We start from the raw sequence: 27,241 nt of genomic DNA, 5'->3' as shown, positions 1-27,241 counted from the left end.
TTTCTATACAGCTTTTCTAATGTAATACATCAAAATGCACATAAAAATACGTCGATGGAAACACAATTACGACACATAGAGTGGAGAAATGCGATTTGGTGTGAACCTATCTTGACGCCTTTTAAAAGTTAAAGCAATCGAAGAAGGAAAAGCTAACCAGCAACAACAATGGAAATACAACAGGTACATCTGAACTGCTAACATGTGGACCTAGTTGCAACCTCTGACTTTTTGTAGAAAACAATTGGCGTGGTTGTTTTGACGGATGTAACATGCCTCTGGTCTGTTTTTGTCGTGTTGCTCCTGTAGTTGAAACGTTAATTCATCAGAAGCAGGTGTCTGAATGACTATACTCAGTAAAGGTGGATGTTTGTAAAAGGCCACAATTTCACCCCGTCTAGTGGGGGTCAGAGCCTAGCAACAGTGGGTCTCAGCATAGCAACAGCAGAGCAGGTCCACCAATGCAGTAATTGGACCCTTTTGACTCAGTGCTGGAGGACGGACACGCTATCAAATACAGACGCATAACAGCACAGGGATGCATGTGCATGTAGTGCACATCCTGGCAGTGTGTTTGAGAGTCAGAGAAACTATGTGTGTCATCAGAAGAAAGATTTAAAATGTGCATGTTTGAACAGAGAGTTTATACAATGTCTTGATTAGTGTAAAAATAATGTGTTGCTACAGCGCCGCCACTCCCAGCATGCTGCACTGTCCGTGGGTAGGCGAATTATATGTGTCAGTACATGCATGTATGTACGATGATCATTGTGCTTGAGTCCATGTCATGGTGCGTTCATGTGCCCTGGAGGTGTGTGCTCAAGGTCACTTCCTTTCAGTTCATCTTCTTTTAGAGACACAGAACATTAGCCATTAGGCACCATCCTGTCAGAATTCATTGACAAGCAGCTGCAAGTCCTCTTAAGTGAAAGGTCAACGTCGGCATGATGAATCTGGAAACACTGAGATTGGCGTCATCCTGGTGGAAATAAATGAATTACAACATGGGATGTATCATCGATTGGAAGTTTAAATGGACTGATTATAGCAAGATGATTCAGTTAGAGAGAAGAACAGGCGGGAGGAACTGTATGTGGACTGATTAGAGATGGCATAATGGACGGAGGAAGTGGAGAATGCATCATGAGACAAGAAATGGAGCTAACAAGAGAAGTGGAAAGTTATCAAACATGAAGATGATGTGTACTGTACAAAGATTCATTGGATATACTCTGATCTAATGTAATGACGGGATGGGAGTCATCCTTCATCTCATCAATCATTTTGTCTCTAATTGAGTCCTAAAAGTCACGATTTATAAAAAAAAAAAGAAAATCTGCTAATGAAGGGAGATTATTTCAATTTATCCTATATGGATAAAGTTATTTTCATTCTTTTTTCTAAAAAATGCCCATCAGTATTGTGGATATATTGGTTTAAAGGTGCGATATGTAATATAAAGAAATAGGGTCCAGCATTTCACCTCTTCTTCTGGGTCAATACAATCAAAATGTACTGTCATCAGTTATAAAAAACAACAACTTTTAAATGATAGCTGGGCTAGAATATGCAGAACTCAACCAAACTGCTTAGCTCTTAGAGCATGTCAAAATAGCTGCTATCTTATAAACTTGTTTATTTTGCCACTTATCGGTGGCTGTGCGGTCCTTGTATGTTTTTATAAGGGCAGGAATAGGAGGTTTGGTGATTTAGTGGGGAGTCGGAGCGGTCTCACGTGATCAGACCCTTGGCACTGGGGTTTGCCAATGTGTTGGATTTAATCCAATAAACAAACTATTAAAAAGTACACAGACCTGAACCTTCATCGTGCTTGACAAGCCCCTCGGAGCAACTCTACTTCTTCGTTCTCTCATGGACTGAGGGCAGACTGGACGCTTCAGTGACTCTCTATCGCCTCTCAAAGTACAAGTGTTACAAGACAGGAGTTGGCCAGCGCTAGTGTTGTGTATAGGGAAAAGATAGCAGGACCTAGGATGGATCCCTGAGGAACCCCACATCAGATCAGAGCTATAAATTATGAAAAAATACCCAAATTGACTGAAAAAGATCCATAAGAGTAAAACCAGTGTTAAGCTGTGACATTAATGCCAACCACGTCTTCAAGTCAATTAATTCAGACAGTGTGATCTACAGTTTAAAAGACCACGAGGTCCAGAAGAAGTAAGATAGCGGAACCTCCACTGTCATGAGTAAATCATTTTAAGGCTCTCAACAGACCTAGATAAATGTTTTCTCTTTTTTTTTTTGTGCACGTTACAACCTTGAATTTTTTTTTTATTATTTTTTTTTTTTTGGTCTTGAAAAGCCATTAAAAACATCTTCATTATAATAACAGACATGCTGAGGGAGTGAGGTTTGTGACAAAGACGGTTAGAAAATGTGAGAGAGCGTAACCTGAGGTTGACAGCTTTACTGATGCCGCTGGGTATAAATCATCACTGGCACACACCAACATATACACACACATCTCCTGCCTCGCTTGCAGCGGTTTTACATTCTGCTCATGTTCTCAGCTTTACAGTAAATGCACACCAGATAAAAAAGGGGCTGGGTGACCGAGAGAGAAAGTGACTCAATGAGAAGGGGAGAGGAGGAGGAGGAGGGTGGGAGGGCTGCAGGAAAGCAGAGAGGAAGGGAGGGAAGGAGACTCTGTGGGGATGAGTGAGTGGAAGCGCTCATTAATAAGAATTTAAAGGATGTGATGAGAGGATAGCGAGCTAAAGCAGACAGCGTTAGCAGGACCGAGGGGAGGGGAGGGAGGCTGATGTGAAAGAAAGGAAGAGATGGATGGGAGTGGACAAGGGAGTCAGAAAAGGAGGTGAGAGTTGGACAGTAAAGAAGCATCATCATCGGTCAACTGTGCATGTATTGATCCACGACAGCCAGGTGGTTTGTCCGCCGGTGGCAACACAGGAAGAGATAAAGGACTGAAATGGAAGAAGAAAGAAAAAAGAGGATTGCTGTGTTCTGCCTCTCCGCTGCCGACCGCCAAATGAAGAGTGTGTGAGAGCACTCCAGCTGAGCGACTCAACACACACATCACACGCGAGATGAACACATTCAGGTTGCAAGAGAGTTGGCGCTGCCATAGCCAAAAACCTCCTGCTACTTTCAGCAGCTGCCAGTTGTTGAGTTGAGATTCATACGCTGTTTGATGTCGACCAGAGGCAGTGTTCGAAAAAAAGCAGGTGAAGCACTTATCAGGTAGTGTGTTTGCTTTCTTGCTGCTGTACGTCTGTGCTTGGAGACCGGCTTTTTATGGTATAGAGAAAACGCCAGTAAAGAGGATCTAAGGTAATTTGAGTGCCGGAGAGTTTGTAAGCGTGTGCTGAAATCTGGAGGGGATAAAAAAACATCTAAAGGAGAAAGAAGATTTAAAGGAAAAGGCTGTTTTTTTTTTTTATTTTAACTCCTGGAGAAGCAGCCAGCTTTCATTCGGCACTACCCAGAAAACGTGCACCAGATCTTAGGGGGAGAATCTGAGATCCCACAGGATTGCCGGGATTCACGATGTGGATTAGGGGATGAGTCCGGAGGGGGAGCCAGGAAGGCATGAGGTTGCGGAGGGCGAGAGGGCAAGAATGGGCCGCCCCTGCCCTGTGCCACGTCTGGATGTCTCCACTGCCACCTCACCGTGAGGATGCAGGTCCTACAGATCGTCAAGGAGCTGGTGTCGCCGTCCAGACGCAGGGCAGCAGCCAGATTTGGAGGTGTGTTCATGTACCGGTACATCACGTTTGTCCATGTTATCACCCATTGACACGCTTTCAAAGCCACAAATTGTATGTTTCAACTAGACAAATCCATCTCAAGAATCACACAACATATTTGGGATTAAAGCTCAATGTGAGGAAAGGGCAGCAGAAAGGTTTTATGAGCAGTGTGAATGTTTGCAGTGGGGTTAGACCAATATAGAGGGACTGCAAGACTTTTATTAAAACTGGTTGTTGGCCAATATTGTAGTCCTCCCCTGATGCAACAAATTTCTGCCGTTGCACCGTTCACGAGTGTCTGTTAAACCAAGAATGAAAGCTGCCTCGCCTCGCTGTCAGGAGCAGTTAATCGTCCTGTAACGTCTTCATTAGTTTAATGTAGGTATTCAGTGGAGAGCGTTAGTGGTCTTAATTCTGCATCCAAGGCTTTTTTACTCTTGGGGTCAATTTCACAGAGATCTGTTAGACTGAGATGTAGAATTACGGAAGTCTAAGGTTTGCTCTCCAATTGGTGCAGGAAGTGGTTGTGCTTGTCGGATTGTTTATTTCGTAAAGTTGCAGACATTGACGGACTCAACTCTCCCCAAGAGTCTGAACTGTCACACATACACAGCTATCACCCAAATAATACATCCACTCTAGATAGCTTACAGCTACAGTTAACATCTGCACATTTTTTTTTGTTACAAGTAAACAACAACTTGTGTACCAGTGCGCTGCAGAAATTCTGAGCGGCAATACAGAATATCTGCCAGCGAATTTCCAGTGCAAATCATCCATGTTGCCACTCCTGACAGAAAATGTATTCGGGACTAACGTTACCAAACAATACATAAACTTATCCGACCCAAAATCTGATGCTAACTAACTGTAGCTGTTGTGGAAAGCCCAAATCTGTTACCAACATATAACATCAGCAAGTACAATGATTGTTGAGGTAATAGTTGCGGTGTTTGTTGTGCATTATTTGTTTTTTCAGACGGGGGCTACACATTATTCAGAAATAGTCCAACAAATGTCCCATTGGACCTGGAAAAAATACTTTGTCCAATAGCATGTCACTTTGCAACAAACAGAAGCACATGGCTAATTATTACACAGAATTAAATAGTTTGATCAGTTGGACAAAAAGTTGTGGCCAATGTTGCCATGAGTGATTTTCGATACATGAAGATTTGGCTTTCCTTGGCATGGAAGTATTCCGATTTAACAATAAAGTTGTAGTCAATGTCATTGTGGACGGGGTTAAACTTCTCTCTGTGCCTGTGTGGCGTTTGACTGAATGGGAAGGACATTCCCCTGGAGTCCCCACTGTAATAGCTCTGTTGCTGTGGGACACGAGTGTACTCTATGTCTGTATGTGTGTGTGTGTGTGTGTGTGTGTGTGTGTGTGTGTGTGTGTGTGTGTGTGTGTGTGTGTGTGTGTGTGTGTGTGTGTGTGTGTGTGTGTGTGTGTGTGTGTGAGTCCTGCAACTGCATTTCTCTGGTGTGCAATGAATAATGAAGCATGGTGCCCGGGGTAATGGAACACTCCGTGACCCCTGACCCCCTCGTCCTGTCTCCTGATTGGATTGGCTTGTGCGATAAATACCAATGATATGTGTGCGCTATTGCGAAACACAAGCGATGTTTTTTATTGTTGTAGCCAGAAGTTTATCCAATTATTTTTATGTTTCCTGAAGTAGAAAGAAAGCCTCAGCTTGTTGACGTTTCGCTTTAGTGCTCCTCAAATAAAAAAAGGTGCCTCTGTATTTCCAGAGGGGTGATTTGCATAAATTTAATGAGGGGTTGATGGGCAGGTAAATTGGTGCTTCTTGCAGCTTTCCCCTAAAATGGGTTGTAATTGGTTCATTTTTGATAATTTATGCAAATTTTTCTCATGTCAACTTGCCAGGTCTGTGTATACTTAGAATTGCGTCTGATGTGTGTGATTTTCTGTATTTCACCTTGGTTGGCTATACTGAACATGCAAAAAGTTTAAAGTTTCACTAAAAGATATTCAGAGCATAAAAAGAGCTGTATTTAATATTCTGAACATTAAAGTAGCATCAAACAACTATTTCCCATGTGTAGATACAGTGGAGTAATGGCTACTGGTGTGTGTGTTGTTATCAGAGCTTTTTTGCCGTTGTTTGCACTGTTATGGCTGTTTGCACTGTTATGGCTGTTTGCACTGTTATGGCTGTTTGCACTGTTATGGCTGTTAGCACTGTTAGCTGCTAACCGCTTGTTCAGCCCCTCGCCACGTTGAGAGCCGTATGAAGACAAAAGATATGCTCAAAGTTTCATATTTGTTGCGTTTAAAGTATGACAAAAGTACGATGCGATATGGAGAAAATCAAATATCACAACATTTTGACCAAATACCATAATATGAATATTGCGACGATATTGTAGGGTTGACCGTTCATCAATAATGTGGATATAATGACTAAGTCGTTGAAGACAAAAAATAGAATAGCTAGAACAGTCAGTAAGTTCAGAAAATTGCATAATTTTACTGTAGTGCAGCCTTTAAAACCAGGAAAAGACACCACTCATGCATATTAGGATATTCAAAATCTAAGACGTTTTCTATATAATATCCATATATTGCTACTTTAAAGTGCTACTTACTTTTAGTCGTCTCTTCCTGGTTTGTGCCATAAAGCCATTCTGTTGGTGTAATAAAGCAATCCATTACATCTGCTTTCAGCTCCCAGAACTATAAAGTCGCAGCGTTTATGGTATAGAAGCCTGTGTAAAAAGCTGAATATACCTCCTCTAAAAGCAAACAGGAATTCTCCTTTAAAGGTGTTTATTCAGGTAGAAAAAAGATTTTTTTGTCTCTTGCCAGCTGGCTTTGCTAACTGCTTTAATTTATCAACTAACCCCAGTAGTGAACTCCTGGAGGACCAATTAAACCACACAAGCATGCGCTGCAGCCTGCATTCCTGTGGGAAGTCAATAGTTGAGGTAAAAGTTGCTTTTGTCCTGAGTCGATGCTTTTAAATGATGTATGGAGGCTGATGTTATGGGCATGCAGATGTTTCTGAACAGGGTCAGATATGGCTTTAGGGGCCAGTAATCAAAGCGGCTTAATTTTACAGCTTAAGAGAAAGTTAACCTCTGAACTGTTCGGCGGAAACTACTCAGTGATCATTTTTAATGGCTTCAGCCCAGAGGAGTCAACGACACTGCGGCCTGAAACACTTTGTTTTTAATAGGACTTGTGAAATAACCCTGCCTGTGAACATGCAACTTTGATCGTATTTCTAGCGAGAAAATGAATGCCAAGTGAAGTGAAACCAATGCAGAAGTGCCTTTTAAAGCTGCATTCTCTCTCCTGTCCATCAGGGGGCGACTCCTCTGGTTGTATAGAAGTCTATGAGAAAATGACTCTACTTCTCTCTTGATTTATTCCCTCAGTAAACATTGTAAACATGAGTTTATGGTCTCAATCTCTAGTTTCAAGTCTTCTTCAATACAGCATGATGTTCATTTAGTAAATGATGCTCCATTTAGAGTCAAACAGACCATAAAGCAGGGGATGCTTTAGGGCGGGGCTACACAGTGATTGACAGGTCATAAGCACTAGGAGAGGTATACGTATAGCGGCGGGACAAAAATGTCCAACTAGAGGCTCCAGAAACCGCAGATCACAAACTGGTGGGTAGCGGTTTATGGTTGAGGCGATGGGTTGAACAAACACACTTTCAACGGGGAGATCGCTGTTCGTTTCCCAAAGTGTTGTTGAGTTATTTTAAAGTTATGTTTCACATGTTGAGTTGTTAAAGCTAAGTGGTTTTGTTAGAATCGTGCCAAGGTTCAGAATGAGAACAGGTTCAAACTATAGTGTAGAAGCTGTCAGTTTGTCGCCACTGGTCTTGTTTGTTTACAGTAACACCTGTAATGCCACTAAGTTTGTCCTTCACAATTTATTGATTCTTAAAATGCTACAAGTGGAACCTTTTAAAACGAACCAAACCTTCACTCCGGCCTCCAGCTCCAAAACTGCAGCCAGTCACAGCAGTGAGTGTGTGTTTTAGCCTTGATGACAAGTGTGCGAAGCCATTGTGAGGCAAGTAAGTGTGTGTGTGTAATCAGCTCTAAAGGCACAGACACTTAAACAGAGAGAGTGTTTCAGAGATTTCGGCTGCTTTATCGACTGCCCGGGAAACGATTCGCACTTTTTCCATTTGGCTGTCGTCTTTATCTCCGTCCACCCGCCCGGCACAGGAATTCACCTTGGCTCTTCTCTCGGCGTGGATCAATGCAGGCAGATTTAGAGATGGCCTCCAACAGATACAGCACACACACACTCTCTCTCTCACACACACATACATGCATAGATTCGCACACACTCTGCACTGCAGTGCTGTGCAGGCTGGAAGGTGCTGAGGTGTGATGACTGGGTGTGAGGTGCATGAGGCGAGCAGATGTTGTTTTCAGTACCAAGATGAGGCTGAAGCCCATTGCAAATGCAGTTTGTTCTTCTTAGTTTAATGTAACTAAGCAGTGTAAATCTGCATATAGTGTTAATATTTTACCCTTTATAACAGTATGGCTCTTTTTTCGATGACGGAAGTGTTGGGAGTTGTTGTAAAATGTTAATCATATTTTTATTCGTTAAAGAAATCTCTTCAGCATCTTGAAGGGCGGCTCAGTTAGTAGCCTGCAGGAGCCCCGAGGCCCTCCACGTCGGCCCTCATTTAAAGCCGTGGGTGCAGTTCACACTGGAGCAGAATCATCCAGGGACCTCATTATACTTTAGGAATCCGTCCCATGTGTCCGTGTTTTGCGTGATTCATTCATCGAGAACAAAAATGAACAGTGTGTTACAGTTCAATTTGGGGATTATATCCAACTGAATCACAGAGAACCTCCTGAATTTCTAGCCCAAATATTGTCAAAGTTTTAACAGTCTGACAACTTTATGGAAAGGACCCTGCAGAGAAATAAAATGTTTTTCTTAACTTAATCACGACAGACTTGATCCCCTCGGTTTGTTGTTTTATGTCAAGCTAGGAGAAGTCTCATTCTGAAATTACGAAATGCTAAACAGGCTGCAGTGTTATCAGGCTCACATTGTTATAAGTGTCTGACAACATTATAGAAAGGACCCTACAGAGAAATACATATTTTTCTCTACTTGATGAGTGTACATATGTTATTTTATTTGGCCAGGACTCCCGAAAAAGAGGTTTTTAATCTCAATGGGACTTTCCTGGTTAAATAAAGGTCAAATAAAAAAATAAAAAAAACACTTGATCACTAGAGACTTTTTGTTTTTTTTTGTGTCTCACATTGAGAAGTCTCGTTCTTCACCTTTCTGTTCGTCAATGTGTAATGTGACGTATTGTCGGAAGACAACAGTGGAGGTTTTAAAAAACGTTGGCTGAATATTTAGACAATTTCAACTATGTGAATGCGACGCAAGATTCCAGAACGAGACTTCTCAGAGCGAGACGCACAACAGCAAACAGACGGAATCAAAGGCTAGGTAAAGAAAACAGGTTTTATTTCTCTGTAGGGTCCTTTTCCATAATCGTGTCAGACACTGACCTAAACAGTCCTAGCCTGATTCCGTTGCAGCCCGTTTAGCGACTACCTGCTGCAGAGCTCTCGTTCAATACTGGACCATTTTCAAAAATTGTTTTCCCTGTAAAAAAAACAGAAGGCAATAGTTTTCAGGTGGAAAAATAAAGAAATCACCCTTTCACTTCAGGAATTGCTGGATATAGACATAACTGTAAAAACAATGCATTGTCAGATCATTCATCTTCAGACAGACTCACCGCTCGATTGGCTTTTTGACTCGCTATCTTTTTGAATATCGACACAAGACAGAGCTGTGTTTTGTTCTTTTTTTGCAGAGCAGCTTGGATTTCTAGCATAAAGACAGACTCTACTGCAGGCTTCTCCTGGTCAGCAGCTCACTGTCTCACTGCATTATTCAGCAGCCTCTCTTTCTCCTGTAGCATCTCAACTGAATGGAAAAAGGTTCGCTCATATATTCAAATGCTGTGTTGTTTGCATACCGACGTGTGAAACCATCTGTAGGCATTATGTGTGTGTGTGTTTATGTGTGTGAGGACTGGAGCTTGAAGGGAAAACCCTCATGCTGGTTAGTTAAGGAGGGACTGTGAGACAGTTCGGACCCAGCGGGTGATGCCGGGCTAATTGCCTGTCTGTCCTCCCCAAAGGGCAAAAAGAATCTGCGGTGCACTTCATACTGCTGCTGCTGCTGTCGGCCTTCATGGCAGGACCGAGCAGAGTTTAATCTCAAAGCGACTTCAGCTTTATTTGAACATCTGGGCTTGTTTTGTAGTTTCCACTGCTCGTGTCATATTAAGTAGAAGGTATTGATCCCTGCTTGCTGCTTCTCACCTTGTTAAATTATGTATCAAACGGCTCTCTGTAGTCCCTCAAACATCATTACAGAGTTTAAGGCTGGTGTATTAGATGGGGGCTGATCTGATGGAGGCTCGACACCAACCTCTGCCACGTAAACATGGCTTTCAAAGGATAAAAGAAGTGATATTGTCTCCGTTGCTTGTGGAAAAAGTTTTCTTGCGAGACTGTAATCGGTCGTCCACCTTTCCATTAATCTATATCTCCTCCTATATATGTCTATATAAATATAATTTCAATTCAGATCCTTCTATGTCTTAACAACATATTGGTTTCTTCCTTTGTTCATCCTCAAAAGAAAGCAAGCGCTTGGGCACATTTTGGATTTGATGATTTGCATCTTTCCGAGACAGAGGTGAAGTATTTAGTAAATACTTTGTAGGCACAGGGACGAATGCCTGATTTGTTCTCCTGCGTTCTGTGCTGGCACCTCTTAAGCACGCCAAGCAGACATAGTATTGCGGCAGATTGTGCGTAGCATCTTCATTTCTTTTTGACTTTGATCCAAGGTTTTCAAATTCTTTGTTAGGTGGGCTTTGATTTATTTGATAGCTGTGATTCAGAAGTTCCATGTAAGTTTTACCAAACACAATTGGCTGGAAAAAAATGGCTTGAACTAACTACATTGTTTTTGTTGAAGCTCTGAGCAAACTTTTTAGTAGAAGTATAAATTAGGAGCCCCTCCATCACTAGCTAACGTTCCAACCAACCAGCACACAGGAGGCCTTTTGACAAAACAACTGCGATCAGGAGAAGAAAACTACCATTTTCCACCAACTGTGGTTATTTTTCACTTCTGAATACATAAGGTTAATAACAGAACACATCAGCTAACTTGTTTCTACAAAATAATCTAGATCTTTCATTTAATTATTCTAATTTAAGATTGAAGCAATGTTTCTAAATGTTTGCAGTTCTTATACAAAAAAAAAAGCTTGCTTTGCATATTTTGCTCTGCCTATTTTGTGAAGTCACACAGTGACCTTCATCAAGGCCTGTTAGCTTAACTGCCAGCTGTTTTGTATATTGCCTATACTTGATGTACTCAATGGACTAGAAAAGCGTAGATGAATGGTTTGGCACGCACTGCAAAAGAGTAATAGGCTCAAAACGGTGCCAAGAAAACAGGATTTTTTTATTTAATTGTGAGATTCCCAAAGATACCCACCTCTAAACATCATGACAAGTTTCACTGAAGATGATAAATTATATTATTTAATTACTGTCCAGACTTCCAAGCCCAGGTTTACAATGAGAATGTTTGGTTAGCTATAAAAAGCTTTGTTAGATTCATGAAGTAGTTTCTACTCTGCCTGAGGTCCACATAGATAAAATAAACTACATTTTAAAAATGACACAGTACAACTGAAACAGGGAAAATGCATGACAAACCAAACAGACAACTACGAACAAGTGAAATAACTTTATTCAGCTCTCAAAGATATAAATAATCAGAGCCGTATTTATTGTAAAAACCCTTTGAATCCGTTGAACTCTATTACCTCTACATACTCACCAGATCTGATCTTTGGCTGTGCAGTGGACCTGCTAATGTGCACGGCTGTTTCTCAGTGCCACCTGCCCCGACTTGCCCCGACTTGTTAATGACAAACCGGAGACGGTCATGATGTTGTTGGCGCCGGTTTCTGTGCAGCCTCACATGTTCTATGACGATCAGCTGCGTTTTGATTAAACTTGTTCTCTGGATGGAATTCACTGTTGGATTAGTGGTGTTGTCTGTGCATGTGTGTGTGTGTGTGTGTGGTGCACCAGTTTAGGAACTAGTTACTCAAAACAGAAATATGTAACACATTGTTCCTGCACGCGGTTATTAATTCACACTTGAGTCTTGCCCGTAAAAGAGATTGGTAAGGGCTGTCTTTGCAGTTCAAATTGCAAAATAACGAAGGGAGAATAATGTTTTCAAATGCATTCAGCCACTTTGGCGACATCAAAGTCAAAAGCCAAGGAACTTATTTTCGCTGCCTTAAAAAAATTAAGATCTTCTCTCACTTCCTGTTTCCTGTTAAATGGTCAGGAAAACCATTCAGCTTTGATGCACATAGGCAGTGTGAAAATATCCAACCCATAATCTGTATATAAAATAAGAAAGGATGTAGTAGTCGAAACATCACCCATTGGTTTGTGGACTGGAGTTTTGAAGCTTCAAGATCAGCTTTTTTGCCGTCGCCATCTTGGATTTAGGCCTTCATCATGTTTTTACGAACCAGTGAATGGAATTGACCATATTTGCACTGTGGAAGTGTGATGTATAGATGTTGTGTATGGCTCTGGTAGAGACCTGTCAATCAGTGTGTAGCCCCGCCCTAAAGCATCCCCTGCTTTATGGTCTGTTTGACTCTAAATGGAGCATCATTGACTAAATGAACATCATGCTGTATTGAAGAAGACTTGAAACTAGAGATTGAGACCATAAACTCATGTTTACAATGTTTACTGAGGGAATAAATCAAGAGAGAAGTAGAGTCATTTTCTCATAGACTTCTATACAACCAGAGGAGTCGCCCCCTGATGGACAGGAGAGAGAATGCAGCTTTAAGACACTTCAGCATTGGCTTCACTTTAAGAGTTGGAGGTTGCCGCTTGATGCAACCACAGTCATCCTTTGCAACATTTGTCATTTCCACATTCTCAGTGTGTGACAGTTAATTAAGTCGACTTGGTGGGGTGTCGCCTTTAAATCAACCTCCGTCCTTTAATTAGACAGGGTTTAAATATTGTAGGGGTTGTCAGGCTTCATCTGGGTTTTATAACAGTTAGTAATGGCTGTAAAAGTGTTGCATGCCAGAGAAACAAGGAAATGACCCAAGACTTTGACCTTAACCAGTGAGGAACTAGCAACCAATGAGGAACAGTGACTTTTTTCACTTTCTGCAGAGCTTCATACAATTATCTGCTATAGTTAATAATACACGTATTTGTCCGCTGTTAAAATAAATGCAGTTACAGTTTTAGAAAGTGAAGGAAGGAATGATGATCTGCCTTGATGTCGCTGTATTTAGATCTCTCTGATCTGTTCCCACATTTAGCCTCTTTGAACAAAATGACTGCATCTGATTATCTTCCAGGCTGCTGTTTCGCTCGCTGACAGACACTTTGATATTGATTAATATTTGCCGTGTTGGTGCTGTAGTGCTCTGCTCATCTCTCCTCTAATATTACATTCGTCTGTCCCTGGTTTGTTTCTGCAGTATTAGACGTTTGCTATTTTGGAAGATGGCACACGTATGCGTAGGTAATACTGATATATCTGTGCATCTCTATTCAATTACAATAACAACTCTCACGGATTGATTTTCATTGTAAACACATGGTTTTGTTGAGGCTACATGACTAAAGTTGTATTCATTGTTTTAGTGCATTTACACATCTGAATCACCTTAAGACCTGATGCCCACTCTGAGCATTGTGATTTCTGTGTTTTGTGTCTGTAGTAATTTATTCACAAAAACATTCAGTTCAGAAGTGTTTCGTTTTTGGTTTTTTGTTTTGTTGCTGCTGGTTTGTAGTAGTTATTTATTCACACCCACTCACCAAACTGCCTGAATCTCAGAGCTGAAGACAGGAAACAGTTGGAGGGAGTTAAGTTGCATAAGTGCCAAAATATGTAAAAGAGAGAAAAAGAGAATGAGAATCAATAGTTGAAAGACCTTTTAATCTATAACTGTGTTATCAGAAAATATCATTTTTACAATTGAAACATTACAGTTTTGTCATGTTCTTCCAGAATATTCTAGTGGTTCACTGTCTTCTACTTCTGATGTTGAGACATATAGTTATTAATCTGGAAACAATCTAACATTTTACTTTATTTATTGTCTTTATTGTCACCTTGGTCTAAAACACAGATGCCATTTCTCCCTCATATATGGCTAGAACTGAGAGCAAATCAATTTACATTAATTTGTAAGTAATTAAAGTATAAAAAAACAACAACCTGAAGATTAGATGAGCAGCAGAAGATATGAAAATGTTATGCATCTGACTCATTGAAACAACATTAGCAGCTTCTTTGCTTAGGTTTGGTTAAATACTTGTAAAGTAAACACACTAGATGTCGTGCTTCAAGTTACTGCAGACTTCTGTATTAAACAACTCGTACTCATACATAAAAGACACAATAAGTTGTTTACCAATAACACCCAAGACGATATATATGACCTTTGGGAACATGGGTTAAAATACGTCAACATTTCCTATGAGACACAAACAGGGGTCTCCTGGGTTAAAATCCTGTCTTTGTAACTTAGGTTAGGTACTAAAGTTAAGTATGTTACTTAGGTAACTTAAGTACCTTACTTTATGTAAGTTAACTAACGTACGCAAGTCAAAATAAGTCAACATATCATATGAGACATGAACAGGGGTCTCCTGGGTTAAAGGCCTACGTTTGTTTGACCCATCCATCCATCCTGACACGAGCTTTGTTGCTCTTAATTCAGACAGAAGGTCTGATATTAAACCAAGACCATGAAGATTCTTTAACCTTAACAATGTGCTGAGAGACCCTAAATATAACTATAACAAGATTTAATGAGGGTGTAGTCAAATGTTGTTGGTGCCTAATCATAACAATAATAATGCTTTATAATGCTGTAATTGCTGAGTGTGGTTTTTTTTTTGTATAATTTGGCAGACAAACTAATGAAATCTGTTATATTTTGACTTATATTAAACGTAAAACTAAATATATTTGTTGTTGAAAATATCATGAACCGTTTATAAAGAACACATTTATATAGTTGTGCACTTGGCTAACAGGATTGTTGAAACAACACAACTAGCCAAGACTTTCATTTTGGTCAAGTTACTCACAGATTTAACGTTAATCAGCTACGGTTGATTATTGTTTTTTGTCATAAGTGCAGGGAAAAACTTACACGTCTGCTTTAGGGATGTTTTGTATGTCGCTTTTGGATAACAGAAAAAAAAAATAAGAGCAAAGAGAGATGAAAGCCTCTGAAAGTACTGAAACATATTGAATCAGGGTCACTTTTGAAGGTAGTGAAGCACAAATAGAGACGCTGATTAAGTGGACTTCCAGAAAATGGAGATGACGTCTGACAGCAGAAACTCGCTCGCTCTCGTCTCTCTGACCCTGGAGCTTCAGAAGCGATAACAGCACTTAAGTCCTGTCCGCCGATTCTCCCCTCACAAACACAGAGACTTCCTGTACCGATGGAGCACACAGATAGAGAACTTCTTTTTTTCTTTGCCTGTCGCTCATTTCAGCCCCCCTCCCCTTCCACCATCCCTCTTCTTTTGTTATGCCACATCACAAGACCCTTCATGGTACATCACGTCCATCTCATAATGAAGTTTTAATGGAACCTGTTCATCATCCAACTGTCATCATCGGTCCCCATTGGTCCCCCCTCTCTCTCTTTCCCAACTTGTTTATGCTTCACTTTGATAGAAGTACAGAGAAGAGGTTTTCTTTTGTGTGGACAGTTTGGGAAATGGTTTCATTGCTGAATTTATTGCAAAAATATTCACATTTCAGAGGCACAAACAACTCAATCAATTATGTTTTTAGACCTTTGTTTTTGCTTTTGGATTAAAGTTAAACAAACAAACTTCTAAACTTCTGTCATGTTTTTTTGGATGACATTTGGGAGAGTTTTCCCCTTCAGTTGGCTGGAGCCCCTAGTGTCTCCCTCCCTCTCTCTCCCTCTCTCCCTCTCTCCCTCTCTCTCTCTCTCGCTCTCTGATGTGTTGAATAGAGCTTGTTGTTGTGTTGTTGTTGTGTTTGGGTGGAGAATGCAGGCGAGTGGGACTGACTCGCTCCTGAAGTCAGATTTCTTTCTGTGTATGGAGGCTTCAGTACAACAAGCGGCAGCATTGTGAACCTCGCTGATCTCACTTCTCTTTGCCTCTCGCTCATATTTCCCTCCCGCCGTCTGTTGGTGCGTGACAGTGTGGGAAGGGGACGGGCGGCGAGGATGAGGTAGTTCAGGTTGTCTCTTGGTTTGTTTGGACTCGGTTGACCGATGCGGACTAAAGCTCCGACTCGCTCTGAGGATCCACTGGGCGGCTTTAAAAGAGGTAGAAGATGAAATTATTTATTCATGTTGCTTTAGTGCGGCTAAACAGTTTGTGTACATATTTACTTAGTACTCTGGTATGTGACCCGCGCATGAATTTACTTAATTCTGGGCTGGATTTTCCATGGCAAGGACACATAAGAGTTTTTGTTTTTACTGGTTTATATAACTGAATTTTAAATGGGTTTGTCTAAGTGTAAAACCTGTGAAAAGAAGTGTAGCTAGTGAAGAAAATGTGTAGGAATGGCCGTTTTTGATCCCTTCTGCAAATGCAAAGGTAGTAAATATTGGTATATAATTCCATAAAGATATTGGCCTTCAAAAGCTCATACTGAATCCAATGCATGATGTGTTTTTGTCTTTGTAAATAGCCTTTACTAATATGTTAGACATAATAAGTGTGAGAAAAATGGATGAAACCATTTGTTGCTCCAGTAGAAGTGTTTTATATCCAAGTATATTTAAATATGGTGAAATAAGTGTAATCTCGTAACATGGATGTCAAGAAAGTTTGGTGCAAACATTCATGTTGCCTCGAGGATGAAACCAGATAACTTTGATGATCCCCTGACCTTTAATCTAGCGCCACCAACGGGCCGAAATTACCTATTAAACTTTGAGCCATACTTGCTGCATGCTACAGATAAGGTGTGACTGTGAGGTTGTGTTGCAAAGGCCGGTGAAACTCAAACACCAAATGATGTCACCAGTTCAGCAGCAAGGAAGTGTTGACGCGCTGCAATTAGCTATTCTGTGCGAACATGACATAATGCCCTAACATTAGCATGCGGCTAAGGATGAGCTGTGAAATGTCTTCTGTTGCCTCATTGGTTGTTAATAGAGGGACCCTTCTAACTTTAGGGTGCTACGTGCTAGCATGCTAACATGTGGTTGAGGTCGGGTTGGAAAAGCAGACTGGGAGAGACGGATGATTGTTTTTGAAGCACAGTAATAACACGTATTAGTGTCCTGTGAAGTGTGGCCTCGGTTGTGGGTGACTTCATTTGGTCTTTTGGGGTTTCATGGTATTTAAAGGTGCTACATGTTTCTGTTTTACCTAAATTAGCACCATTGCTCCTGTTCGTTTAGACAGTCTTGTCATAGATGCCACACATGGCATATTTAAACCCGTTTCAATTCATGTTGGGAAACTCAGAATCAAATTTCGGAGTTTAATACATTGATTTTAGTTTCATTTAAAGTCAGAAAGAAATGAAAAAAGCCTTTTTTACCATTATGGATCATCTCCATGGTCACATGGTGCACCTATTTAACAATTTATGCAAATCAATTACATTTGTATTTTTGTCAAAATCCAACCACCCATTCTTCCCTTAAAACAAATTATGACGTGCCCTTATGTAAGCTTGTACAAATTCCACCCAAAATATTGTGACATCCAAGCCTGCCCACTTTGTATCAATCCAATAAAATAAGAAGGATTTGATTTAAATCCATTATGTAACTGTATACAGCTCAATGTTACAGTACAGAAAGTAAGAGACGCTCTCACTGTGGTTTCATTGGGTCTCTAATACTGATTTTAAAACAATAGTAAAGCAGCAGGCACAGGGAAACTCATAATACAAAAATATATAAATATATTGCAGACAATGACTTCACGTCACTTCCAAACTGCAAGATAGTTTTCCAGAAAGCAGGACGATATTTTTTGCTGCTATGTTTTTCTAGAGATGTTAGAGAAATGAATGCAAAAGTGCAGTTAAAGCCTTGAAAACAAAAGTGCATAGTCCAAGGCTAAAGAAAATAATAGTTTCTGCCTATAAAACTGCAAAAAGTGCATATTCTTATCCAATTTAACAACAGATGGAGCAACATCTATGCCATTTCTTTTAGATAATAAAAAGGTTGAAATGTTGCAGAACTGAATACTATTAAGATTGAAATATCTGTAGTAAGACTTCCACCTCCACAGTAACTCTCACTGGAAATCTCGTAAATTCAAATGTGTTCCACAGAAAGCTTGAAATCGAAAATGACCATGAACCAGAATTCATAACCCACACCTTTTTAATAAAAGCAGCAACGTTTCTGCTTTTTTAAATGTCACAAGAGAACCCATCATGATATTGATTGCAGCGCATTAAGAAATCATCACATATCGCTTTATTGATTTTTTTTTTCTGCATGTTTAGTGAGCACATATCGGATAATCGGACACTGAGGAGCTCTGAATGCGTGTACGTCGATTACATGTGCGCCCTGAACGCACCACAGCTGAACCAAGTAAACTCTCCAATAAACCTCTGCACTATTATTAGTTATGATTATTATTATTCCTGTTTCTGTGCAGATAGCATCTCTATGAGAGGACAACAACAACATGGTTTACAAAGAGCTGTAATGACTCCTCAACAAAAGGAACAAAGAGGGCTCATTACAGCGGCAGAGAGGAGAGCCGAGGAAACGAGGGAGGCTGTGATTATGGTCGTCGTGTTGTTGGTTGTCAGCGGCGGTCATTAACAGCTATAATAATGAGGAACAAATACAACCTCACAATGCTTCCTGTCACGTCTTCTACTGTAGTGTTCGCCTGCAGGATTAGATGTTACTGTGAAATGTGGAGTCTAAAGACATATGTCCTCTTTATTTAAGAGAAAATCTTTTGAATGCAAAATCCAAATGTGGCTTTTCTCAAGTGTGAAGACAAGAATAGAAGCATCGCTAGTGTTTGATTTGTTTAAGACACGGATGAGTTTTTTTAAGATTCAAGGACGTAGTAAAAGAATGAAGCAAAAACCAAGAAATTAAGTTTCTCTTGGAGGCTTTGAAATAAATAAACTGTTGAATCATAAACAACCTGGTCTTTCTATGTAACCTCTTGAGAAAATGATCATAGAAATAAGATAAGATAAGATCATTCTTTAGCGAGGACCGCAACTAATGATTGTTTTAAGTAGTTTTGCAGATCATTTTGGTTTGTAAAAAGTCAGACATTGATGAAAAAGAAAAGGTTGATGTCTCTGAAATTGCTTGTTTTGTCTGATCATTAGATGTACTTGTAATTTACTGTCGTAGAAGATGGAGATAACCAGCAAATATTTATATAGGCATTTATTTAGATAAATTAGATTAAAATAAAAAATGAACATAAAACAATGATAGTCAGTCATGTTCTTTCAAAATATATAAAACTTTATTTCAACATGTAGTCGATGTAACACAAGGATAAGAGAAAATAAGTATTCAAGCTAAAGGAGAAAAATAAATAAATATTTAAAGTATTGAGCTGATATATTCGAAACCATAATTCCCACTCTGTTCTCTACACGTCTTTCTTACACGATGTGTAATAACAGGTTTTCACTTTGCTGTTAATAAGTGAGACAAGTGGAAACGTGGAACTCACAGCTGCTTTAAAAGCTGCCGGATTAAAATAAAACACAACGTGAAGCGTGAGAACAGCTTCTACGTCACCTGTTAAACCCTGCTGGGCTGGGGGGGAAGTTACACCTCACTTCCTGAATTCTCAACAACGGTTATCAGATTAATTCTTTTTTAAGCCCCCAGTGCTGACAGTAAGTTCCCACGTGACTTGAATGCAGCACGATGTGACGGGGGTGACAGGGCAGCAGCCAGCTGGACATGTGATGACGGGGGAGGGGACATTTTAATCACAGCAGGACGGGGACAGTGGGCTCACCACTGGGGACGGAAAGCAAGAGCGGAGGAGGGGAAAGGTCATCTCAGTGGGGGGTGAGGGGGGGTTAACACACTGAGATCCTGTTTAATAATCAGATGTTGTGATGTATAATTTCAGTTTTGTTAGTTAATCCCTGTTTGTTCAACCTCTATCTATACTTACTAATTAATTTTCTCCCAATGATTGACAGTTTACGTTTTCTTTATTTTGGTACTTTCTTCAATACCAAAAAACTCAAACCAAAACTTTTTCCAACACTTTCAATGCGAGAAATATATCTCTACAAAAAACTTTTTAATTTATTTAAAGAAAGGCAAAGTTCTGCAAACTTGTTAAATGTTTTCAAAACGTAATCATCTGTAGAGGAAATATCCCTAAATGAAATGTGCCAAAATTTGCTTGAGTACAGAGATGTGACATTTATAAACTTCTTTGATTCTTTGAACTTCTTTGATTGGACTTTTTCAACGAAATAAAAATGCTAATTTTGGCAAATATCATTTAGGGACATTTCCTCTACAGGTGCTTGCATTTTAACAACATTTAACATAAAAGAATTTCCCCTTTTTTTATATATATATATATATATGAAAACGGTTTTTTTTGTAGAAAAATATTCCTCGCAGAAAGAAATGTGGTTTGAATGTCAAAATATGGGTTTGGTATTGGCAATAGTCCAGACTGTTTTGGACTCCAAGATCAATAGGATTCATCTTTCATGGTTGAACTTCATTGCAGACGATCCAATAATTGACATATTTCTGTCGACCAAAGTGTTGGACCAACTGACTTGTTGAATAAAAAACATTTTATGTTTTTCTCTTAAGGCTGGTGTTTCTTAAAATGTAATCAAGAGCACATGTATTGTGGAATTAGTTAAAGTTAAATTGCTTTGAAATTTACATTGCAAGAAAGTGTCTAATTTACTGAGAGAAATTCTAAATAAACCTTCCTCTTCCATTAACCCTTTAGTGTCCAGTGGTTGCACACGATGTTAAACATATTTCAGAGCCACTAAGATAAAAAAAAAAGCACCCCGTAAACTTTAAGTCACAAATGGGTCGTCCTCTAAACTCTCTGGACGGCCAATGAGAGATTCCTCGTCCACAAACAAAAACATACAAACACAACCTCAACCATCTCCGTCACGGAAGCCAATGTGTTCCTTGATGCATGAAAAGGGCTCTAATTGCATTTAACTTAAGTGAGTCCACCGTGGAATACTAATATGTCTGTAAGGGCCTCAGAATTAAAGCTTCAGTGCAAAGAGACGGCTGAATACCATTTCCTCCCAAAAATTCCTCTCCCTGTCACCATGGGAACCACAGGGCCTCCTGGGGGGGGATTCCCAGCAGGAAAAAAAAGGGCTTTACTGTATTTGTTTATTTGCCCCCAGACTGTTGTGTATGGACCCCCCTCCCTCTTGGCAGCCCACAGCGACATGCCTTTCACTGACACACACGAACACTAACACACACACACTCACCATCCTGTCATAAAAATGCCAGCCCGGCTCAATAAGGAGAATGTTTGTTCGGAGTGTTCTGGAATTCCAGATCCTCCCGTCGAACCCCAGAGACCCCGAGAGGAAGCTGGAGAACGACTGGAGTCAAGTACTTCCTGTGAAGAGATGAAAAAATGTTTTTAAAAAAAGAGAAAGGGATCATCAGTTTGTACACAACTCATGGGAATCAAACCATGTGAAGGCAGATTGAAGCTGTTTGTAGTTGATAGTTTGTGGTGATATCATGAAATCCTTCCAACCAGGACGGTTTGTGAAGTTTTTGAAAAAATCTGGCCTAAACTCCTTTTTTCTAACTTTTTTTTAGACTAGGACTCTGACGCTTTGTTTTCTAGGTTATTGCACTTTTGCAATAGTTTCTGTTAAGCATGTTTCAGTCGGTCCAGTTTTGTTGATGTGCTTCCTGTTAGAGCAAAGAATTCATGTTATTTATCATAATATACTATTTGAAAACTAAGGCAAGCTTGCTGGATCAAATCTGTAACATTTCCGTATCACTTCGAACATGGCTGAACTATCCTAAAATTAAAACATGCAGAGAAAGAGATTAATTGTAAAAAAGATTACTGCATTAAATGTATTCTTTATCATGTATGCTGTAAACCAGTTTAAAAAACTAGAAAAGACTGTGAAATAATCAATTGTAAGGCACTCCGATAACAAAATATAAAACTATAATAAATATTTTTCATCTCACAGTATGGATGCCCAGAGAGGGAAGTATTTATGAATTTCTTGGTTCTTTAAAAAAAAGGTTTTATCTGTAAATCAAGTGATGAAAAAAAGTTTGGGCAGATGGAAAAAAACCAATTGTTTTTGTTGTTGTAATACTCAATTTGGCCACGAGAGGCGATAGTGAACCTTACACGTGTCTAAACAGGACTTAAAGCATTCATGTTTTTTTCCAGTTCAGTTTTATTTTTCAAAACTTCCTAAATAATATATCTACCTTGCGTTTAGAGTGCATGGAGAAATTAAAACTCACACGGAGGAAAACATTAATGCCTTTAGTCCTGTTTAGAACATGAAGTAGTCTTTCCCTTCAGCCTCTTGTGGCCATTATTAGTATTACAGCAACAAACCCATAAACAACAAAAACAACAAAATATTCACCTGGCAAAACTTTTTCTCCTCCTGTTTTCCTGAATGAAATAGGTACCCTGGAAAAATCATCCTGGACCTGTAAAAACTTTTTTCTCCTGCTGTTTCAAAGATTATATTTTTTTCTAAAGAACTTAAAAAGAGGAAGAAAAAAAAAGATTATAATGACAAAACAATTCTACAAAAAACAACTGAGATCAGATTTAGAAAATGGATTTTCTATATTTCCCTCAGGGCTTCCATAGCCCAGAGCAGAAGAAGTTAAAAAATACCTCTCACAATAATAACCTGACCAACAGTCCCTTTGTGTATTTCTATTTCTGCTTCCATCATTAAACTTGACAGCATCAGTTCCCTCAGTATCAGTTAACGTTAATATTCCATCCTCTTCAGGGTGTTTATTGTTATGGTTTCACCTCGTAACGTCTCACGCTTCTCCTCTCAGTTCTTGTAGGTATGATTCATTAAACGCCTCCGTCACTACACACTGTATTAAACATAAACACAACATGACCCCACTTAATAGAGTGTGTGTGTGCCAGCTTTGTTAACACACATTCCGATGTTTGGAGCCTCTCGTTGTTGGCTAAATCAGGAAGTGTGAATGTGGGAAATACAGATTTAGAGGTGAGAGGTGTGTGTTCACTGTGTGTGTGTGTGTGTGTGTGTGTGTGTGTGTGTGTGTGTGTGTGTGTGTGTGTGTGTGTGTGTGTGTGTGTGTGTGTGTGCGTGTGCGTGTGTGTGTGTGTTTTATCAGCATGCATAGCAACAACACTTACACAATGTGTCTCTGCAAACGCATGAAAAAGCTTTCTGTGCCACCGTGACGTCTCTATGTGACCACAGCTGTCAGATTTAACGTAAACGCACCATATTCTACGAAGGCCGAGGTCACGCCGGCCTCGCCAAGCTTTCCCATGACCGGTTTGAAGTGTGTGTGTGTGTGTGTGTGTGTGTGTGTGTGTGTGTGTGTGTGTGTGTGTGTGTGTGTGTGTGTGTGTGTGTGTGTGTGTGTGTGTGTGTGTGTGTGTGTGTGTGTGTGTGTGTGTCAAGAAGTACTACCCAAGCCTTCCTAAAAGTGCAAAGCACTTATTGCACTCGTATTAGTTGTTGCACTTACTGTATTCGTATCAGTTCGCTGCACTTATTGAATTTGTATTTGTTTACTGCACTTATCCTATTCGTAGTAGTTTGTAGCACTTATTATATTGGTAAATTAGTCTGTTGCAATTATTGTTTTTCGTAGTAACTTGCCTCTGCACTATACTTTTGCTCTGGTTTATGCTTTAAGATGCTTGTTTAAGAAAGGAGATGCACTTATGACTTCTGGTGACTAGTAGTTCTCTTGAATACCTATGTTGAATACACTTCCTGTAAGTCGCTTTGGATAAAATTAATCTGCTAAATGACTGTAATGAGTGTGACAGTGAGACAGGCAGCCCTTTAATCGACATTATTGGCTGATTTTTGTTACCAAACTTCAACACTAAATACCAAATTTTCTTACTTTTGAGTGACTTTTTAAGTGAAACTAGTGGCCTAATTCATGCACCATAGTCTTGTTAAAGTTGTTGAGGTTTTGGTTGTTTTTTAGTCATGCTAACGTTAGCGGCGTAGCTCCAGGGGCACCAATGTCTGTCCAACACTTACAATATCCCCTCAACTGTCAGATTTAATGAATGACTTTTCTCTTTTCTTACACTTGAATATCATCACAGGAAACTCCTACATTGATGCAAACATTGCACGCTAACTTTTAGATGTTAGCATGGCTTTGTCGGTTGTTTACCAAGTAAAGAGCAGCGTTGAGTTTTAAGAAGCTTACTGTATGAAAATTCATCATTTGTTGTGACGTCAACCAATCAGGTTAAGGGTTGTGTTGCACCTTTATTAATAAAACAATATGGAGGCTCCGTAGTCACAACAAATCAATCCTTTTAATCTTCACAAAGACAATACAAATGAATTCCCTCTGTTCTTACCTTTTACAATAAAAGCACTAGACATATAATATTTACAGCGAGTATTTTTGCATTTTCGCGTTGTTTATTCGCGACGCCCCCCGTAGTGTAAAGGCCTTAAGTCATGTCTCTTTATGTACTTTGTCAAAATGCTAACTTTTTCAAAGTTTTTTTGAGCTCCTTGTATAAAATTGAATTCAAGTAAACTGAAACATTAACAAAACTATTGTCCTTGCTGCAGCATCTGTGCTGTGAATATCACCACACACTTGCTTTGTTGACATCAGTGTCCAGCTTGATTCCTGAAAAACATTTGCCACAAACACAGAGAGTGTGATCGCTGTCAGGGCACACTGAGAACCACGCAGCTTTAAAAGTTTGTTTGTTAAAACTTGTCGACACTCATTAAATCTTCCCTTTTTGTATTTTCTCTGTTTGCTCTGCAGCGTCTGATCAGGATGCGGCGGTGAAACTTGACCAGGAGCGAGCCGAGATCGTCGCCAAATATGACAAGGTACGGTAAACACTCCCTCCAGGCAGCAGTCAGTGTACTTTATCCTGAAAAAAGCTTTTGGGGGAAGTTGTAGCTTAAGACAATAGTTTTCTTTTGTGGTCAACCACAGCCGAGTGTTGAAATCCCTCCATGAATCATCGTCTTATTGCCCGTGAAACACAAAAATAACAGAAAGCGTTGTGCAGAAACTGCCGCTCTGTGTTCTCAATATTTTTATGAATTTAGCAAGGCTGTTATGTGACACATTTCAGATGGAGCATCCTCAGTTAAAGCCAAAAATGAACATTGAAATCAAGCATTTAAAAGCCACATTGATGGTCCACACTACCTGTGTCAGATCGGCAGTGCAAGACAAAAAAATGTGGTTTAAAGAGAAGAATCCATCTTTAAATTTACATGAACTCCTGTATGGTGATACTCTCCATAGTTTCCATAGTGTGTGTGTGTGTGTGTGTGTGTATGTTTCCAGAGTGACACCTCTATTTCACAGCCCGGCGGTATCAGTGGAACCAGCCCACCACGCTCGGTTTGTAAATTAGTCTTTTTAATTTAGTCCAGCCGGCTGCATAATCAAGCTGCCTCATTATGAGAGAGGAGACGATGATGGAGGCGCTTAATGTGTGTGTGTGTGTGTGTGTGTGTGTGTGTGTGTGTGTGTGTGTGTGTGTGTGTGTGTGTGTGTGTGTGTGTGTGTGTGTGTGTGTGTGTGTGTGTGTGTGTGTGTGTGGAGGCACAATCAGAGCTAAATCAGTGTCATAGTCACTGTCGGTGATGGGGGAGGAGTTTAATGGACTCGGTTATCACGGGCGACCAAACGCACGATATTAAAAATGATTTTGTTTTGTCTTCTGCAGAAGAAATAAAATGCAAGAAATGTTTTGTTTCTAGTTTTGCTGACTGATGTCTGTTTTTTTTTCTCTCTCACTGATCACCGATTCGATTCTTTTGGAGAATTGTATTAAAACATCTTCACAGAAAGTGTCACATTTAAATCAGTTTAAAGTGTAATGTCTTTGCTAAATTGTAAAAAAAAATTGAAGTCACATTAACAGTGTGTCTCCAGGGATGGTTCTTAAATCTTGTAGAGATATTCATGATCCTCAGAGGATGAACCCTACTGACTTAATTGATCCCTTTCCTTTTCCCCTACGGTCACCATGAGCTTTACATTTGTGGTTTTAACTGGAATATCTAAACAACTACTGGCTGGATTGTCTTGAAATGTTCCCCTCAGGATGAATTGTAATTACATTGATGATCTCTTAATGCCTCTGGCGCAAAATTTCCACTTTATCCAATACTTTGGTTTATGACCAAATACCTGCAAAAACACCGACATTGATTTTAAAGCAGAGAGAGAGAAATGATGAATGTGTCAGATGATGTCCTCGTCCTCGGCTCTTATTTGAGAGTGTGAACATACGCAGGATGAAACAATGAGGTGTGTTGAGTCTCCAGAGGTGTGTGTGTGTGTGTGTGCGTGTGTGTGTGTGTGTGTGCGTGCATGTGTGTTTCTGCTGAGGGAGCGGTGCAGACGCTGGATTTAGAAATGTTTCACCTCAACATCTGGTCGTCAGACTGACCTGTGAAACCACAGACAGGCCTTCTGTCTCCGGTGCTGTATGAAGAATATATTTAGGATATGTATTTTTTAGCAGTCGGGTAGCAGACAGAGTGAGAGGTTCTTTCATTGTTTCTGTGGTGCTCAGTTTGAAGTCTTTGTGTCTTCCTAATAGTGCTATAAGCTTTCCTCACATCAATATTTTAGAAACATCTGATTTTGTGCACTTGAATTAATGGCCAGAAATACGCTTCAAAAGTTGCCTGAGAATCATCACATTTTTACGTTTTCTTTTGCAGTTATAGTTCTCTGTGCATACAGGAGTACACTGCAAAAAGGATCTGCTAATAGATAATTCTGCATACTTTTAATGGCATCAATTTGCCAATAAGCTAATATAGGCTCAAAATAACATAAGCAACATTATACTTCCTGTTTACATTCCCCAAAGCATTATGGGAACCTAGAAAACTATAAAAGACTTACATAGAAATTTGTTTGTGTTCATATCTGCTTAAGTGTGAGACTCATTTTTCATCAACGAGGCCTCAAATCCATTTTCGACGTTTCCTACAAACAAATATAGGCTAAAAATAAAATAAGCAACATTTTACTTCCTGTTTACATTCCCCAAAGCATTATGGGAACCTAGTCTTACATAAAAGACGTGCTTTAAGTGTCTCATTTTTCAGCGCATCAAGTCCTCAATTCGATTTGTGACATTTC

General features: G+C 39.8%; 1 protein-coding gene across 5 annotated transcripts in view; it reads left to right on the top strand.

The window, feature by feature from the left end:
* Positions 1 to 27,241, top strand: part of usp6nl (USP6 N-terminal like) — a 100,346-nt gene that overhangs the window by 27,203 nt on the left and 45,902 nt on the right. For 3 of the 5 annotated variants that reach the window (XM_054624415.1, XM_054624417.1, XM_054624418.1), the window contains one exon: positions 24,887 to 24,954. In XM_054624415.1, the coding sequence (XP_054480390.1) occupies positions 24,887 to 24,954 (68 nt within the window). Of the gene's footprint in view, positions 1 to 3,550; positions 3,732 to 15,909; positions 16,194 to 24,886; positions 24,955 to 27,241 lie in introns of those variants that run through there. The other 2 variants (XM_054624413.1, XM_054624414.1) reach the window with 2 other exon arrangements.

This window comes from Anoplopoma fimbria, chromosome 23 (genome assembly GCF_027596085.1).
Source record: "Anoplopoma fimbria isolate UVic2021 breed Golden Eagle Sablefish chromosome 23, Afim_UVic_2022, whole genome shotgun sequence".
NCBI lineage: Eukaryota > Metazoa > Chordata > Actinopteri > Perciformes > Anoplopomatidae > Anoplopoma > Anoplopoma fimbria.
The sequence above is the reverse complement of the archived record's forward strand: the minus strand, read 5'-3'. Positions and strand labels throughout refer to the sequence as shown.